The 19,341-nt window shown below is 48.7% G+C and overlaps 1 protein-coding gene across 1 annotated transcript in view; it reads left to right on the plus strand.

The window, feature by feature from the left end:
* The first annotated feature begins 769 nt into the window (after nt 1-769).
* Nucleotides 770-19,341, plus strand: part of FBLN7 (fibulin 7) — a 34,706-nt gene continuing 16,134 nt past the window's right edge. The window contains exons 1-2 of the mRNA XM_034763960.1: nt 770-1,464; nt 13,963-14,122. Coding sequence (XP_034619851.1) covers nt 1,390-1,464; nt 13,963-14,122 — 235 coding nt within the window. The 5' untranslated portion in view covers nt 770-1,389. The remainder of the gene's footprint in view (nt 1,465-13,962; nt 14,123-19,341) is intronic.

Here is a 19,341-nt window from a genome sequence, read left to right on the forward strand (position 1 = left end):
TGTCCAGTCTAGTCTCAGTGGCGGGGCTTCCCCCACTTCCCAGGGCTGGTCCCACCACACCCAACACAGCTCCACTTTCCTTTGCTTAATGTCCCCCCATCACTCCTAGTTCTACTCCAGGGCTGCAGGTGAGCCTAGAGATGGAGAAGGGAGAGGGGACCAGCCACCACCAGGGGAAGGGGTTGGATGGGGAGGGGGCCTTCAGAGCCAGCCACTGCCATTACTCAGCCATCAATGCAGCCCCACTTATTCACCCCAAATCAATCACGAAGCTATAGGATTCGTAAAGCTTCAAGGTGGACTGGGAGAGTAAATGTTCCCCCCTGTGTCTGTAAAGAGGCCTCCGGGTGGATCGAGGAGTCTAAAGACCGCTATATTCAAGTGGCTGTTTGTCAGTGTCAAACGCGGGGCATTGGCCACCCTGTGTGCGAGGTGGAGCTGCTGCTAGCAGGCTGCATAGCGAGGGAACCCCCAAAGGTGGCTTGCGGAGAAGCTTTTAGAGATCAGTTGCCGGGTATTGTATGACAAGACCCAATCTCTCTAGGAAGGGAGCTCTCCAGCTGAGTGCACCCTGGCCTTCTCACTGGCTCTGGCCCAGGGCCCAGTTCTGCCCTTGGATAAACACCCATGCATGGGTCCACAGGCTTCCGTGGGAGCTGAAGGCAGAAGTGTGGTGACGTGCACCTGAACCCTGTGTTCCCAGCATAGCGCCCTAGAAGGCCGGGTGAGGGAGGGATGAACCTCCACCCAAATCCTCCTCTCTCCAGTTGCTCTGCAGCAGATCAGCATTGCACATGGGGCCGTTCTTCCCCATCCGAGAAGGAAGCAAGGGTAGTGGAAACCAATTCGATCCCAAAGGAGTGCTCCTTTCTCAGGGGCCTTCTGGGGAAACACAGCCCCAACCTCTCCTAGAAGACAAATGGGGAGAGTCTCTCCCACTTCGGTCACTGCCCAGTGTGCGGGCTACAAGGAGATCTCCACTTGGCAAGTGTTTCTCCCCTGAGACCAACACCTACGGCTAGGACCCGGCGAGCCAGACAGCCTTCCACCACTACCTTGAGGGGGAGGGAGAAACCAATCCCCCAGCCAGACCCACACAGCTTAGGTGTAGGATTGTAAGAGCTCACACAGGCAGCTGCAGTGGCAGATTGCAGCAGCAGCAGCTGCTGCGAGGGCAGGCAGCAGATGAGGACTTGAAAACGGAGCGGTATTCTTCAACCCTTCCGGGAGAGGAGCAGCCAGGTTGGTTGCTGGCAAGCTGGAGTCAGCTGTCCCTCGGCTGCATTCCAGGCATTCCCAGGGACTTCTAAGGCAGGTTGAGAAAACACTCTGGAGGGGAACGCATTCGAAGATAGTCTGAGAAGAGATTTTTACCTTGAAACTAGGACCATGGTTTCTGGATTTCAGTACAGCCTCTTTCTGTTCCTGTGCCTCACAGCATGCCAGGGATCTCCCGCTTCTCAGGTAAGCCTCCGTCTCTATCATATAATTACAGTATCCACAGCAGAGAAGGTGGCTGTCTCCTGTCTCTTACCTCTATAATGCCCACTGTCTTTTGTGTCTTCCCATGGCATCTGGAGACTCTGCCTCTCCTCAGCCAGGTGTAGAAGACAAACAAGGGATGTGTGTGTTTTACAAGCCAATTCCATGTAATGTAGGTGAGAGACTGTGTATGATCCCCAGTGCATAGTAGCCTGGAGTGCTAACCAGCTTTCGTTCGCAGAACTAACTGAGCAACGACCGTTGTGCATTTGCAGAAAATTGTGTTGCTAAAAATTGGTTTATGGAACAGAATAGTTTGCCCTGAGCAGGACTTTATTGCTTTTCAGCTTGTTCTTTTCATGGCCTCGTGATATTCCTTTCTAGACCCATCCTGTGAATAAACGTACTGGAATACTACCCCTCGCAGGCCATTACTTCTGACTATCCTCTGTCACTGACACTTTTCTCTTTCAAAGGCAAGGTAAGAGTTAAAAGTCACATCCATGAAACTACAGGTGCTGTAGTCTTCATAATTTCACCCTGCATCATTCTCAAACTCTTCTTCTTCTTCACCACACACAGTCAAAGGTATTGGACATTTTGGACCTGTATTCCCAGCGTAATGATCTTCCCTTCAGCTTTTACGTGTAATAGAACCTTTCTCACAGTACCACGCTGGCAGTGATTTTTGGATCCTTGCATAGATGTCACATAAGTATCTGAACTCTGCAGTCCTGTGACGACCCAGTGACTGTAACACAGTTTATAATTATCCGGAGAATCAGAAAGGGTATGTACGAGCCTTTTCTCAGCAGACAATAGTACGGTTAATACTTAGGTCTTTCAGTTACATACTGAATACAATGCACATGCTTAATCACGTTGACAAACTCTGCTGGCCTGTTAGGGACAAAGACTAAAACCAATTTTCTGAGAGCAGTTCCCTGGTGCTGTTTATTCTGGTTAGCATAAGCTAGCTGCAGTATGTCTGGTGATTCAAATTAAAAATAGCCTTTTAACAAAGAACTTATTATAAAAGTAAACTACATGCCAGGAATCCACTCCCTTTCTCCCCTCCCCCCCCCCCCCCCGATTTCTGTATATCATATCCAGCCACTATAATTTTTTATGACCGTGTTGGACAACAAATCGTAGCTGGATTAGATATCTACAGATGTATTCCACACAAAGAAAAGAACATTGGGGTTGCAAAGTTGTGTTCAAAAGTTAGTTGCCCATGCAAATTCAGTTCAGTCCCTGGGTGCACATGCTGTATGATGCAGTCTTGAATTACAGATTCCTTTTTCCACCTGACCCAGCCCCTCTCAGTGCAGAGAGGAGACAGGGCTTCAATGAAAGAGGCTCTTCAATAGCTGTTTTATCCCCCTCATTCACTATGTGGCCTTGTCCCATATTTACAGCCCACCAGTCTAAACCTGCCCCAAAGAAGGGGCTTTTTGTTTTCCCATGGGCTTTTCTATGGCACTCATCAGCACCCATCCCAGACGATAATGAACGTACCCTTATAACGCCCCAGCGAGGTAGCTCAATGAAAGGCAAAACTGGTAACTCTGGCCTCTGAAGCCTGTTGTTTAAATACCTTGTCCAGCTTCACAAAAGAAGTTTGTAGCAGAACTAGGGATGCCTAGATCCCACGGCCAGAAGGGACCATTGTGATCGTCTAGTCTGACCTCCTGTATCGCACAGGCCCGAGAACTGCCCCAGAATAATTCCTGGAGCAAAGCTTTAGAAAAACATCCCATTTTAATTTTAAAATTGTCAGTGATGGAGAATCCACCATGACCCTCAGTTAATTGTTCCACTGCTTAATTATTTGCTGTTAAAACTTTGCACCTTATTTCCAGTCTGAATTTGTCTGACTTCAATTTCCAGCCACTGGATGGTGTTAGATCTTTCTCTGCTAGACTGAAGAGCCCATTATTAAATATTTGTTTGATACTTATAGACTGTGATCAAATCACCCCTTAACCTTCTTTTATTTAAGCTAAGTTCTCTTGAATGCTAGGCGAGTGCCTCAATCACAAGGCAATAGTTCACTTCTTACACACTCCTGCTTTATTTACTGTCTGCCCTGGGCACTGAATGATGCAGCAGTCCTGTAGAAATAGGAGGGAATCATGAAAGTAAAGACTGTTTAATTTGGCCCCCTTGTGTTATGAAAGTCTCATAGGTAATCTGAATCTGGATTTTCTTAACTTCTGAGTGCTTGAATTGCAACCTTAATGTTCTGTTAATATAGTTTTGGTTTGTTTTTTAACGGAATCACCTAGGTTTTAAAAAAAGATTAAAAAAAGGACATCATCTTATGTGCCACTATAGTGACCTTCTCTTGGGTTGTTAGCAGGTTTTGAATCCCAGACCTTTAGATTTTCAGCACCGACCTCTACCAGTTGAGCTAAAGAAGTGAAGTGACTGGCAGCAGTAGAAAGCTGTTATCCTTGCGGGGGGGCAGCCCCCCAGAGAGAGCCGTAAGACGCATTTTGCTAGCGGGTTACACCGCTATTTGCTGTCCAGCAGTGGAATGTAAGGAGTCAGGAGTCCTGGGTTCCGTTTCTGGCTCTGGAAGGGGAGTGTGATCTAATGGTTAGAGCAGCAGCCTGCGGGTGAGGACTTGGTGTTCTCTGTTTATCGATGACGCTCTGCATTGGCATGGTGCTCGTTCACGTGTCGTGCTCTGGGAAGGAGGAATAGCTCTGTTTGACAGGCCCTGTAACAGGGTGGCCTGCTCCTGTAAGGACCAGGAGGCCTGGGTTAGCCAGCCTCTGGTCAATTAGCCCTGGCCCGCCACAGCTGCAGGATGTGGGACTTACAAGGGGAGGAAGCCGAGCAGCTGAGGCCAAAGTGGAGCTAGTTCCTATGGCAGGCCCTGGGGTGAGGCCAGGCTCCCGGGAGGCTGTGTGGGGCCTGGTGTTGCTGAGGAGAAGCCCAGAGGGACGGGAGGTCTGAGCTCTCCTGCAGGGCCCCAGGGAGAAGCCCAGGGCCCAGCGACTCCAGAAGGAGAGTGTGATTAACGCAAAGGGTGAGGGCGGAGAGGGCTCCTCGTGTGAGGGTCTGTACAACTCGGAAAGACTGTTGCTGGCTCAGGGGCTTTCGGGAAGCCAGCTTAGGGCCTGACCACATACCCTACGAGGGGATTGAGCTTTTAAGTGTGACCTGGCCGGAGTCACCGACCCCGACCGCCGCAGGGTCCGGCCGGCCGCCAGCCCTCACCCAGCCACATGGGGGCGCTGACTGGTGAGTCGCTTTTCTGTGTGTGGGGCTTGCTGTGGGGCAGGACACTCTGACAGACACCATGGGCAAAGCCCTAGGGTGTGGCAGGGCACAAGCACAAGGTAAAATGTGCTGCGAAGGCCAGGGAACAGCCGGCCCCGATCCTTCCTTGCTGCTGCTAAGTCCAGGAGTAAGGGCGTGGCACTATGCGGGCGTAACCAGCTCCCCTCAGACATCCCCGCTATAGTCTGCCTCACAACTACAAACCAGGGGTGACCCTGCAATTGGGGGCAGGATTAAAGTGTCACTGGTCCCCTGAGCTCTTTCTTGTGTGAAGAGACATTTAAGAAGCGACTGGAGCTTGGCCTGTCTGTACTTACAGCCATGGTGGAAGCGGAGGGGTCTAGCGCCCCTACAATGGAAATATTGGAGGGTGGGGAGCTGATGCATGTTCCCACCCCCACAATGGGCCCCGGCTGTGTTTCTGCCCCTGCACGCGTGTGTGGGGCGCAGAGACGAGAGCGGGACCTGGAGGAGGGGCTGGAGCAGCCACCATGGGGCACCAGATCGGGCCAGTCTCTGGGGAGTAGGTAGGAAACCCCCAGCCCTGGGGAAGGGAAGAACTTGGGAGCAAGGGCACCGGCATGCCGAGCTGGGGGGGTCAGCCCCTGAGTCTGAGTAACCCCCCCGTCCATTCTCTCTACCCTTCCCTAGTCACAGTGAGCGTTTCCCCCCCCTCGCCCAGAGCACCTAGATGGGGAGAAGATTTCTCACAATGAACAGAGGGCTCTTTATTCTGCAGACGAAGGTGCGGTGAGCTCTAATGGCGGGAAGTGGAAGCTAGACATGTTTAGGGTGATCAGAGAACAAGTGTGAAAAATCAGGATGGGGTGAGGGGTAATAGGAGCCTATATAAGAAAAAGACCCAAAAATCGGGACTGTCCCTATAAAATCAGGACATCTGGTCACCCTAGACACGTTCAGACTGAAAAGAAGGGGCAGATCGTTAAACCGGGAGAGGAATCGAGTCTTGGAACAAAGTCATTTGGGATGTGATGGCGTCTCTGTCACTTGGAATCTGTAAATCCAGGCTGGATGTCTTTCAAAGAGATTTACTGTCACTCAACCAGAAGGCGGGGAGTCCAGGCAAGAATCCCGGCATGAAATTCTCTGCCCGGTACTAGGCAGGAGGGTCAGCGAGGAGGTGATCACAATGGCTCCTTCTGGCCTTGGAGTCTTTGCAAACGTCGTGCTGAGCGGCGCCAATGCCGAGTCAAAGAGACGTTTCCTGTCTGTTGGTCCCAGCTGCCTGTGTTTGTCGGAGAGCTCGGTGTGTGCCTGGGGGCAGGGGTCTGTGTTTGAACGCTGGCCAGTGTGAACTTTCCCACCATGGTGTGCAGCATTGCCCACATTCCTGGAACCCCTCTGTCAAATGGCTCCTGGCTGCGCCCTGACAGGAAATCCCATGTCCTAGCAGCTTCTGCGTGGGCCCCTGGCAGCCTCAGTGAGGTGTAGATGCAGGGGAAAGACCTTCCTTCAGATATGTTCTATCTGTTACCTGTGATTACAGCTAGTCAAAAAAACAGGATAAAACTCCCCAATCCCCCCAAAATCATCCCTCCTTTTTGGTCAAAATTAAAAATTTCTGCCAAAATTTGAGGGTTGAAATGTTGGGTTCTTAATTGTTCTTTCCTACCCTGCCTGTGATCGAGCTGGGACACCTCGTCTTCCGGATGTAGCCATCTGTATTTTGTGCCTGTATTTTTGTTCCCCACTTCTTTCAAAGAGGCGGGGGAACAACACAGATCTTGCTGATGCTGCTTGTCCGTCGATGAGGAAACACCTGTGAGCTTTCTAAAGACTGAAGGGCTAGGCTTGAGTCAGTCTGTTCAGCAGCATGATAGGAAATAGGTTCCCTAACCCGCCCCTTACACTGCATGGCCTCCCCAGACCTCCTGACGCACAGGGAGGCACTGTATGTCCCATTCTCAACCCTACCCCAAGAGCAGATGGCCAGGGAGTGGAGAGAACCTTGCCAGATAGACGTAGAAATTCCCTGCTAGTAAGGACCAGTAGCAAATTCCTGTCCCCCTTGGGGCAAGGGGAGCACAGCTGCCCCACACATAGCGCTTGGGATAAATCCATAATCTAGGCCAAAAAGCAATACTCCATTGGGGGAAGAAAGGAACGTGGGTCACTTCCTACCATGCTGTGGCTCTGGGCACACAGCACTGCTCCAGAGCAGCTGGTTGGAGGGTTGTCAATCGCGAGTGTATTCACAGGAAGGAAAGGGGTGAGCAGACCTGGAGGGAAGGAAGGGTCTCTTATTAATCATAATAGTCATGAGCAGGTTATTTTAAACCAACAGTGGCTGCTTAGACAGTAAAAGTAACTGGAACTGCTTCACAGGGGGGCTAGGAAAAGACTGGTGGGCCTATGGCCAGACATGTCCCCAATGGTCAGGTCAGTTTTGTTGTGATCTATCGTTTACTAGCCTTCTCTCAGGCTTGCAGCTCTGCAAATGTGTAACAGGCATTTGTATGAAATGCTGGCGGGTTCCCACTCTGTGAAATACCCTAGCAAAACTGTACAGTGATTGAAGAGGGAGCGTGGCCTGGATGGGGGTGGGGGAAGGAGAGTCTAGTGGTCAGCGCACAGGATGGGGAGCCAAAGATTCTGGGTATGACTCCCATCTGTCCATCACTCACACCTTTGAGCCACTGTTGAACTTCGCCCTGCGTTAGTTTGTCCATCCTGAGACTAGGTATAAGATGCACATCTGCGAGTGACCGTCCAGCTTGCACTGCAACCCTCTGTGGGAGGAGCTTTAGACGTGCACAGGATTCTTTTGTTGTTTATTTAAGGACTACTCATATAGGCTCCATTTCCCCCCCTTCCTCCTCCTCTTCTTGGGCATGAGAAAGCAGTCAGGCTCAGTCATTGCACTTCACTAGGCAGACAGGTGTCTGAGAGCTGGGCTCGGCAGGGCTTCCAGCCGTAGGGGCGCATGAGAGTAGGGATGGGGCCAGCCAACGCTCCACAGTTCCCTGACCCATCAGCTCATGCACACACCCCTCCTGCCTGTGTGGGAGGAGGCACCATGCCCACAGAGACCCTAGAGCATGACCGGAGCGGAAGGAGGATTCCAGCTCCGCCAGAGGCTTTGGCATGGCGCACCCCTTGCTCTGCTCTTCATTGAGGTTCTCGGGATGATTGCAGCACCGGTTGTTTATCCGGATGATCGCGCTCTTTTTGACGAAGAAGCCTCTTGAATGAATGATACAGAATTTCCAGGCCAGATTCCATTGCGTTGGAAGGACGCCCACCACTGTTCGTTGTGCTCTTCAACGACTAACCAATGTGCCCTTGGCAGTGATGAGTCTGCAGTTGCCAACCCCGCGCTGATTATAAAATCCCCCTGAATCAGGGGATCTTGTTGAAAAGTTCCTTGAAGATTTCAGAAACCACCTTTCCCTGTTTAAACTGAAATTAAGTTGGGCCGTTTCCCACTTATCTGCCTCCAAGTAACCGTGTGTTGGCAGCAGGACTAGTTCCCTAGCAAGAATGACCATCATAGATAAACCGACAAATGCAGCTGCTGTCTGGAGAAGTCCCTGGTACTGGCAGCTTTGCACAATCCTCCTGATACAGCTACATGAGACGGACGTGCACAGCTTCCACCGTGCTAGGGCAGGGCTGAAGGGCAGTTCCCACCCACCCTCTGCTGGGCGCTTCACCCGGAGACCCCGAAAAGGAAGAGGGTGCCTGGTCTGAGTCTCCGAGCCGTCTCTGCTCCTTTGCCCAAGGCCATTCCTGTTGGTTCTCTCCAGGGTATTCCGCTCAGCCCCTTGGCTTCATCCTTGTCTTAGTGCCTCCACTTGCCTGTGTCTGGATCTCCAGCCAGACTAAACCACCCCTCCGCAGGGTACCATCCCATGGCACAATTATCCACTTAGGGTGGGTCGTTCCACTCACTCCTCACTCTGACTCCGCCGGGTTTATAGCAAAATCCGAAAACTCCTTTCCCATTCTCTCTGCCGCAGTCCTGGCTCACAGACGCCCGACCAAGGCCCCCTTTCTCACCCATCTGCCTGCCTCACGGGGGTGCCAGCAAAGAAGCCTAGGACAGTTCCTGCCCCTTCCCAGGCTTGGGCCGGGGGCCTCTTTGCTCCATGGACCCTGCAAACAGGGAGAAGTGAAGCTGCCATACAAGTCACCCTTCGGCCCAGCAGTAGATCTGGGGCCTTGCAGGCAGGTTTCCTGCTGCAGGAGAAATCAGTGATGTGGATCTGGGGATGTTCTTGGTGTAGCTTGTTCCTTTCATCCAGCAGTTCCTGAACAGAGCTGGTCCCAACTGGCATGCGGGCCAGGCCCTTTTCCGGGGAGCTTGGCCCAAACGCCAGTGCCTGGCTCCCAGCAAGGGACTCTGCCCCAACTGCCTCTAATTAGTGAATAACGCAGAGTGCAAATTCCCTTGTTGACAGCATCAGCCTCCCCAAGGAATCTGCACCACACTACAGCGCCATCTGGTGACCCCTCCCTAGCACTAGGAGGACGTGGCTTTTGGGACCCCCAGGAGTAGCTCGGGGTCTCACATTGTTCCTCGGAGAGAGAGCCTTGGAGAGGGTGCAGCGTACTTCCCCGCTCTCACCAAGCTAGTTACAGACCGACTGTAGCAGAACCAGGGTTAGAGCCCATTTCACCTGAGTCCCGAGCTAATGCCGTAAGCACCCAAGACTGTCGTTCTCTTCCTTCGCTGTTTGTTCTGTGCACTGACTGAGGCCGAGGCCAAGTTGAGCAAATAGCGTGTGAGCAGGTAGCTAAAGACTGCATGACAATCCCTATGCACCCTGTGGTCCTTCTGAAACCCTCTTGACAAGAGGCAGGAACCATATCTGCTCTCTGTTCCCATTGACAAGGAGCATGTCCCAGTAGAACAGAAGTTGCTTATTTGTGGGGGAAACTGAGTTTTGGTGAGAGTCTGAGCTACAGAATTGCCTGTTTGGTTCAGGCTGGCTTTTTGGTTTTAAGTTAGTTCTGCTGCATGTTGTCACAAAGATCCACACCTCCCGGGTGAATCAGTCCCTCCAGCTCCGAACCAGAACTGTTAGCTTTCAGGCATAAATCTCACAAGTGTTCCTGGCACTCTAAGAAAGGACAAGACATCTGTTTTCCTATTATTTTGTAAAACTGAAGTGGAATATAGCTCTGGTTCCAAAAGGACTTAACATGAGCTATGGAATCCCTCCCAGGATTTCCAAAGTAATCACAGCCCTCGCTTGTCATACTCAGCATTGAATTATTCTCTTACAAGTAGTTCACAGGAAGCCGTCCTTGAAGTAAGAAATTCTTTATTAGGATGAAGGACTCAAGGGTCTGGTCACATGAAAAGCAAAATCTGCAGAAAGTCCTGATCTGCCCCAGACAGATCTTACAAAGAATGTTCCCTCAGAGCCACTGGAAGGTTTGTCGGGAAGCAGCATCAAGGCCCAAATCTGGAGCCAGATTCAACCCGCAAGCCCCATGCTGGGCTCAGCAGGAACACATTCAATCAGCGTGAATCCTAGGAAAACTCATTTCTTTAAGTTTATGAAGATTTTATCAAGAGAACTGGGAGTGCAATGTAGCTAGAAGGGTTGATTTTAGTGTCTGCCCATTGTAATTAGAGGGCAGTGCTAACCAACGAGGACTAAAATATTGGAAAAGGAAGAAAACATGAGTGACTTCCAGCTACAACAGGAAGACTTCTTGTTCAGCTTTGTGTGCGCTTGGAAAATAACTCTCCTATGACCAAGATTCCTGATCAGTGGAACAGGATCTCCAATCTGTCCCCCAAAACTCTCTCTCTCTCTCTCTCTGAGGAGATATTTTTTTCCACAGTAATAACCCAACCAGGAGAGACGGTTTAACAAATCAAAGGCAATCGGAACGGATTTGGGTCTGGGAGTGTGAAACATCGTAACAAGTGATTGCACAACACTGCAAAATACAGAATGGCTGGCTCCTTTTGGGGAGGTTCATGTCTTCTGCGCCAGCATGTCATGGGTGTAACTCCCACAGTGTCATGGCCCTGCATGTGTTTACTGAAAAGGAGTTCTGTGAGACAAGAAATTTCCACTTGGAACTCCTCCCGTTATCAGTCACCGCACGCTTAACAGGTCGATTTATTGATAGCTATTGTACGGAGCATCTCCATGGAATGGTACCAGCAGGTTTGAGATCTACTGATGAAAAGTGCTACAGAAGAGCTAGGTGGTATTACCCAGTTGCCGTTGCCTGTGATGAGATGATGGCTAGTACCTGTAGCCGGATTCCCAGATAGAGCGGTGTTTAATGAGCATTGCTGTGAGTGAGTATTCTGGTTGTCATTGCCTTGACTAGGAGTCAAGATAATTCCCATATTTGGAGGGCCTAATGTAGAAGTATCACAAATGGCACACTCTTCCCCCCCATGCAGCATCCATTGATGGGAACTGGGGTGGCTTTTCACCTTCTCTGCAGACATTCGGTGATAGTAGCGTCCTGTGCTCTTAAGGGGATAGCTAGTGGCCCCACTCCTCAACATCCCGCCTCCTTGCTGGCCCTCTAAATTCCCAGGAGCCAAACTCTCAGAGCGCCCACTGACTGCAATGCCTCAGCACCTCTCAGGATTTGGGTCTGGCCAGGTTGCCCCTAGCAGACAGAAGGTACTAAGTGCTGGACTGAGATGACTGATATTCATGTGGTTCATACCCTTGAGCACACTTGGATCCCCTTTGGTTTCTTTTTCCTGTGGACTGATGATCATAAGCAGTGTGCAGGGACTATGGAAGTTAGTAGCATTGGGATTTAGATGGACAAATCACTGTTCATTGATCTGAAAATTTGCCCCACCTGTCTCGTCTCTGGGCATATTCCCTGGGAACGATCAGCTATCATCTTCACGTAGTCAGTTTTTGGTGTGAGCCCATTTGGAACCTCAGGAACTGAACTTTTCACAAGGTCTGAAATAATTGGGGTGACTTTGGTTTCCATCTTCGCAGACCCCTGCCCACCTGGGTTATGGAAGAGAAAGCCCTTGAATCTCATGAGAGAGCCTGACAAAAGGCGGGTGAGGTAATATCTTCTATTGGACCAACTTCTGTTATATGTGACCAAACACACCAAGAAATCTCTTCTCTATGGCCAGGAACTCAGATACCACAGAATGTACTCCAAAGAGAAAGTCCAGGAGACACATCTAAACACACATAACCACCTTCACCAAACAAGGACACTCCACCAGAATAGTAGATCACATCATGCAATGGACTACCCAAGTACCCTGAGAGAACTTGCTTTAATACAGAAATAAATCCCCCTCCAACTGCACACCCCTAGTTGTCACCTGCCACCTGGAACCTACATGCGGGATCATCAAACTACAACCCATACTCAGTGGGGACACCATCCTGAAAAAAAACTTTTTCAGTTCTGTCTTCTGGCCTTCAAACAACCCCCACCCCGCAATCTCTCCAAGTTCATCAGAGGCAAGCCCCCCACAGACCAGGACACACCAACTCAAAGCAGCACCAGACGCAAAACCTGTAGACATAGAATATCAGGGTTGGAAGGGACCTCAGGAGGTCATCTAGTCCAACCCCCTGCTCAAAGCAGGACTAATCCTGAGACAGTTTTTTGCCCAGATCCCTAAACGGCCCCCTCAAGGATTGAATTCACAACTCTGAGTTTAGCAGGCCAATGCTCAAACCACTGAGCTATCCCTCCCTCCTGGATAGCCAATGCCATGATGATCAACACACTTTTCAAGATCCATGGATCCTACACATCCCTATCACAACTTATGGTGTACCTCATATACTGAATATAGTTGAGAAACCATCTTGAACAACATCTGTACCATGCTAGATTGTTGTAGACTTTTAGATGCACATTTTCATGCTTATTTGCTTGCAACCCTTTCTAACTTTATTCCTTTTATTTGGCATCCCTTAACCTGTGTCCTATTGTTAGTACAGGTGTTGTTGTTGTTGTTTTTACTATAAACCAGCTCGGTGTTCTGTTTAAATAGAAGGGTGTATTTACCCCAGTTAAGTTAGTAAGCTGTGATGTGCTTTTGTGTCTTTAGAGGAACAAACAAACCTTTTTAGTTCTCTGAGTTGTCCAGGAGAGGACTGGACATTGCAGCGCACCTGGGTTTTGGAAAATTTGGGATGGGGAGTGTGTTGGGGTCACCTTGCTTGTTATAACCCAGGCTGGTGGAAGCCGGAGTAGGGTTGTGGGGCTGTGCACAGGCAGCTGGGGTCAGAATTGCAAGACCAGGGCGGTGGCTATACACAGACCCCCAGGATGTGACCTGCAGGAGCCCAGGCTGGGAGCTACCGTAGCAAAGCATTGTGAGGCCCCCAGGGGTGCATGGCAAGTGGTGACATAACCCCTCACAGATCAGAGCATGGCTTTTCTGCCATTTCTGTCATATACGTTGAATTTGATACCTCCTGGGTCACCTCACCAATCCACCTGGCAATTGTCTTTGCTTAGGAAAGGCTCCGGCAATGGGGTGACTGCTGGCTAGATGGGCAGTGGGCTGTAGCGCTGGTACTCAGCTGTGCGACAAAGTGCCTGGAACTCGTTGGTGACGCCATACTGACTCGGTCTTTCTGAGGGACTAAACTTCACCGGATCCCCCTCGTGTGTAAATAAAACAGGGTTACAAAATGCTGGGGACACGGGGGGGGGGGGGAATGAGGGTGGGTGAAGGGGCTGCTGATTTTGGCTGGACGTATTCCTGGAGGTTTAGTCACATGACATAATCTTTAATTAATTATTAATCTCTACGTCCTGGAGGGTTGGCAAGGAAGGGGGCACTAGGCGCATGGCTCTGCTGGGGCTGCAGGGAGGAATTGCAGAACGGGACGATGCTGGACGGGGTTGAACTTCCGTTGCTACGGTTAAAAGTATGGATGGATTTTCACAAGCTCATTGAGTTCAGTGCGGTACCTCTGGCTGCTCACTCTGGTTACCGTGTTGCCGTTTTTTGACAGCGTACCCCTGAAAAGGCCTTGGTGTGCCAACGAAACTGCTCAGCCCCCCACTGAATGTACATAGACCTCGTGTGTTAGGCAGGGAAGCGGCCGCTGGAATAATCGCTCGCTAATTGTGCTTAATGAGCTGTCGCTACGCTGCTGGCAGCTGCAGATAAAGGGAGCGAACGCGCAGTGCGTGACGTGTGCGCTCAGCATTGAAACGGCTTCTCTTTCTTCTTCACAGAACTGCCTCACCAAGCAGCAGCTCCTGGCTGCCATCCGCCAAATGCAGCAGTTCTTAAAGGGGCAGGAAACACGGTTTGCAGAGGGAGTGCGCGTCATGAAGAACCGGCTGATAACCCTGCAGAACGCGGTGACGAAAGCCGCCCCGGACCCACAATCCGGTAAAGACCCACAGCTGGCCCTTCAGCAACAAGAGCAGCCATAGAGCATCTGTCTCCGATGTACACTAGTGCCGACAGGCTGTTCTCCCCTTCCCCCCCCGGCCCCGGCAGGGAGAGCGAGGGCCTGGCAAGCTAGCTCTTGGCACATCCCGCTGCCCACCATGCCACGCTGCACTGTGGACTGCCAAGACCTAGGGGCGCTGCTGCCCCTCTCTCTTTCCCCCCCCCTCAACTCCCTACTGTTTGGAAGAGAAGGGGAACACATGTCCCACTCAAACAGCTCCATACATTGTGGGACAGCCCCAATGCACCTTTTCTCCCCATACAAGACTGTCCATCAGTCTCATCCCATGGTTGTACACGGCACTTTGCACACAGATCAGGAATCTGCCCCAAAGTAGCTACAGTAGATCATGTTCAGTGTGACCTGCTCTTCCCACACAACCAGCTCAAGCCGTATGACCATATAGTAGCCCACGATCTTAATTTTAGATCTTAAAATGAGGTCAGTATATTTATAGTGCTCGCTCGCTAAATCCTCTTTCCTGTTTCTCTCTCGGGGGCATGCTTGGTCTCCATACGCAGTAATAAATATGTCTCTCTATAGTCTAGAATGATATTCAGTTTTCTCAGCACATGATAAGCCGAAATCATCTTTTCTGTGGAAAGCAATGGCGCCTGAAAGCTTTACTTCTCACGCATGGTTTGCAGTGTCACAACCGTGTAGAAACTGAAGACTTGTCTACACTGGCACTTTACAGCGCTGCAACTTTCTCGCTCAGGAGTGTGAAAAAACAACCCCCTGAGCGCAGCGTTGTAAAGTGCCAGTATAGACCGTGCCCCAGTGCTGGGAGCTGCGCCCCTCGTGGAGGTGGGTTTTTAAGTAAGAGAGAGCTCTCCCAGCGCTGTGCCGTGACTACACAAGCCACGTTAAAGCACTGCCACGACAGCGGTTTAACTTTGCTAGTGTAGACAAGCCCTGAGCGTTGTCAGGTGACAGTTATAGAAGATCTTAGGAGAACAAGTCCCATTGAAATTGAAGTCACTTAGGGTCTTTTGAGCCCCCATCATTCGTACTTAATTCTCCTACGTCTATTGAAAGGAAGGTAATTTCCGTATTGACTTTCAAGTTTCCCAGCCTTTTCACTGCAACACTGCACATCGTTGTACACTGCTGGCATCTAAAATTTAAAAGGTTGTAGAGGAGTTTTTACACTAAGGGCTGGGGGAAAGCGGACAGGTACAGAGGAGCACACAGTTCGGCCAGAGACGTCCCTTAGGGGAGGAGCTATTAAAAGGGATACTCAATATCCTAGTGAAGAGGAGAGGATAGAAGTTGATGAAGTACGGGTAGGAACTCAAGAGAAACAGTCAAATGAAAAAGAGTCCCATTCAATTACATCACCGGAAGGCAGACAACCAAACACTGACAAATGTTATAAGTCCTTATATACAAATGCTAGAAGTCTAAATACTAAGATGGTGAACTTGAGTGCCTGGTATTAAATGAGGATAGTGATATAATAGCTATCACAGAAATTCGGTGGAACAATTGATAATCAATGGAACACAGTAATACCAGGGTTCAAAATGTATTGGAACGACAGAGTAGGTCATGCTGGTCTGGGAGAGGCCCCATATGTGAAAGAGAGCATCTTGAGTGAATCAAACTGTACCACAGAGTCTCTGTGGAGAGAAATTCCCTGCTTGAACAATAAGAGTATAGCAGTAGGATTATACTACCAACCTCCTGACCAGTATGATAACGGTGGTTCTGAAATGCTCAGGGAGACTAGAGAGGCTACAAAACTGGAAAACTCAATAATAACGGGGGATTTCAACTATCCCCATATTGACTGGGAACATATCGCCTCAGGAAGGGCTGCAGAGACAATTTCTAGACACCATTAAATGACGGCTTCTTGGAGCATTTTGTCCTGCTACCCACAAGGGGAGAGGCAATTCTTGATTTAGTCCTAAACGATGCATAGGATCACGTCGAAGAGATGAATATAGCTGAACAACTTGGCAATAGCAACCATAATGTAATTAAATGTAACATCCTTGTAGGGTGGAAAATACCAAAGAAACCCACTGCGGTAGCATTTAACTTCAAAAAGGGGAACTACACAAAAATGAGGAAGTGAGTTAAACAGAAATTAAAAAGGAGAGTCACAAGAGTGAAATGCCTGCAAGCGTCATGGAAACTACTAAAAAACACCATAATAGAGGTTCAAACTACATGTATACCCCAAATAAAAAAAAAGTAGGATAAAAAAATGCCACCATAGCTAAACAGGTTTCAGAGGGGTAGCCGTGTTAGTCTGTATCAGTAAAAACAACGAGGAGTCCTTGTGGCACCTTAGAGACTAACAAATGTATTTGGATGTAAGCTTTCGTGGGATATAACCCACTTCATCAGATGCATGGAGTGGAAAATACAGTAGGCAGGTATAAATATACAGCACATGAAAAGATGGGAGTTGCCTTTCCAAGTGGGGGGGGTCAGTGCTAACGAGGCCAATTCAATTAGGGTGGATGTGGCCCATTCTCAAGAGTTGACAAGAAGGGGTGAATATCAACAGAGGGAAAATTATTTTTTTTAGTGACCCAGCCACTCCCAGTCTTTATTCAGGACTAATTTGATGGTGTCAAGTTTGCAAATTAATTCCAGTTCTGCAGTTTCTCGTTGAAGTCTGTTCATAGCTAAACAGCAGAGGAAGACTCAGAGGCAAAAAGGCATCCTCTAAAAATTGGAAGTCAAACCCTACTGAGGAAAATAGAAAAAAGCATAAAGTCTGGCAAGTCGACTATAAAAGTATAGTTAGGCAGGCCAAAAAAGAATTTGAAGAGCAACTAATTTTTGTGTCTTTTGCTAACAACAAAGTTGTTTGTAAGTAAATCAGAAGCAAGAAGCCTACCCAGTAGTCAGTGGAGCACTCATGGAAGACAAGGCTGTTGTGGAGAAGTTAAACAAAATCTTTGCATTGGTCTTCATAGCAGAAGATGTGAGGGAGATTCACACACCCGGGCCATTCTTTTTAGGTGACAAATCTGAGAAACTATCCCAGATTGAGATGTCAGGAAAGGACGTTTGGAACAAACTGATACATTAAATGGTAATAAATCACCAGGACCAGATGGGATTCACCCAAGAGTTCTAATGGGACTCAGATATGAAATCGCAGAAAAACTAACTGTGGTATGTAACCTATTGCTTAAATCAGTCTCTGTACCAGATAACTGGAGGATAGCTAATGTATTGCCGATTTAAAAAAAAAGTTCCCGAAGTAATCCTAGCAATTACAGGCCGGTAAGCCTAACTTCAGTACCAGGCAAATTAGTTGAAACTATAGTAAGGAATAGAATTATCAGACACATAGATGAACACAATATGTTGGGAAGAGTCCACACAGGCACACCAATCTATTAGAATTCTTTGAGGGTGTCAGTAAGCATGTGGACACGGGTGATCTAGTTGATATAATGCACTTGAACTTTCAGAAAGCCTTTGACAAGGTCCCTCACCAAAGGCTCTTCAGCGAAGTAAGCAGTCATGGGACGAGAGGGAAGGTCGTATCGTGCGTGGATCAGTAACTGTTTGAAAGATAGGAACCAAAGGGTAGAAATAAATGATCAGTTTTCACAATGGAAAGTGGTAAATAGCAGGTTCCCCGGGGATCTGTACTGGGACCAGTGCTGTTCAACATAGTCATAGATTATCTGGAAAAAGGGGTAAACAGGGAAGTGGCAACATTTGCATATACAAAATTATTCAAGTTAAGTCCAAAGCTGACTGCAAAGAGTTCCAAAGGGATCTCACTAAATTGGTGAGTAGGCAACAAAATGGCAGATGAAATTCGATGTTGATAAATGCAAAGTAGTGCACATTGGAAAACATAACCTCACTATACATACAAAATGATGGGGTCTAAATTAGCTGTTACCACTAAAGAAAGATCTTGGAGTCATTGTGGATAGTTCTCTGAAATCATCCACTCAAAAAACTTATTAGGAAAGGGATAGTTAATAAAACAAAAAATATCAAACACCACTTGATATATCCATGGTATGCCCACACTTGAATACTGCATATAGCTTTGGTCACCCCATCTCAAAACTAAGAAGCTATATTTGAATTAGAAAAAGCATACAGAAGTGCAGCAAAAATGATGAGGGGTATGGAACAGCTTCCATACAAGGAGCAATTAAAAAGACTGGGACTGTTCGCCTTAGAAAAGGTGATAGAGGTGTATAAAATCATGAACCGGGTGGCACAAGTAGTACAGGAGTGTTATTTTCCTCTTCACATAAGACCCAAATCTGGGCTCACCCCATGGAATTAGTAGGTAACAGGTTTTAAAACAAACATAAGGAAATGCTTCTTCACACACGCACAGTCAACCTGTGGAAGGAACTTGTTGCCGGGGTTGTTGTGAAGACCAAAAGGATAATTGAGTTAAACGAGAATTGGACAAGTTCATGGAGGATAGGTCCATCAATGGCTATTAGCCAAGATGATCAGGGATGGAACATCATGCTCTGGGTGTCCCTAAACCTTTGACTGTGAGAAGCTGGGACTGGACGACAGGTGATGGATCACTAACTAATTGCCCTGTTCAGTTCGTTCCCTTTGAGCATCTGGCACTGGCCACTGTTGGAGGATGGGATACTGGGCTAGATGGACCCTTGGTCTGACCCAGCATGTCTGTTCTTATGTTCACATTCTTTTGTTATTACTTGATCCTTACATCCATCCAACAAGATCCAATGGCTGGAGCTCAAGCTAAATTAAATGCAGCGCGAGATAAGGTACACCGTTTTAACACAGAATGGGAATTAACCATAGGAACATCTTCCGTCACCTGCGGTATGTAAATCAAACCTGGATGTCTGCCTAAAAAATCACTGTAGTTCAGCCGCAAGTTATTGGGCTGCGGGAGTCACTGGGCAAAATTCTCTGGCCTGGGCTATGCTGGAGGTCAGAGTAAATTATCATAATGGACCTTCCTGCCTTGAAATCTATGAGCTGCCTTGCACCTCATTTGCACAGTGCAAATGACTCCCCAAGGAGCTCGGCGGTGGAGAATCAGGCCTTTCCAATGCAATCTCATATGATGAAACTTTCTAGGGAAGTGTTGTCTAGTGTATAGAACAATTGTTCTGAGTCAGGAGACTTAGGTTCTTTTCCTAACTCATGTCAATGAGATGGGATTGGA

The sequence above is a fragment of the Trachemys scripta genome, chromosome 3 (genome assembly GCF_013100865.1).
Source record: "Trachemys scripta elegans isolate TJP31775 chromosome 3, CAS_Tse_1.0, whole genome shotgun sequence".
NCBI classification, from domain to species: domain Eukaryota; kingdom Metazoa; phylum Chordata; order Testudines; family Emydidae; genus Trachemys; species Trachemys scripta.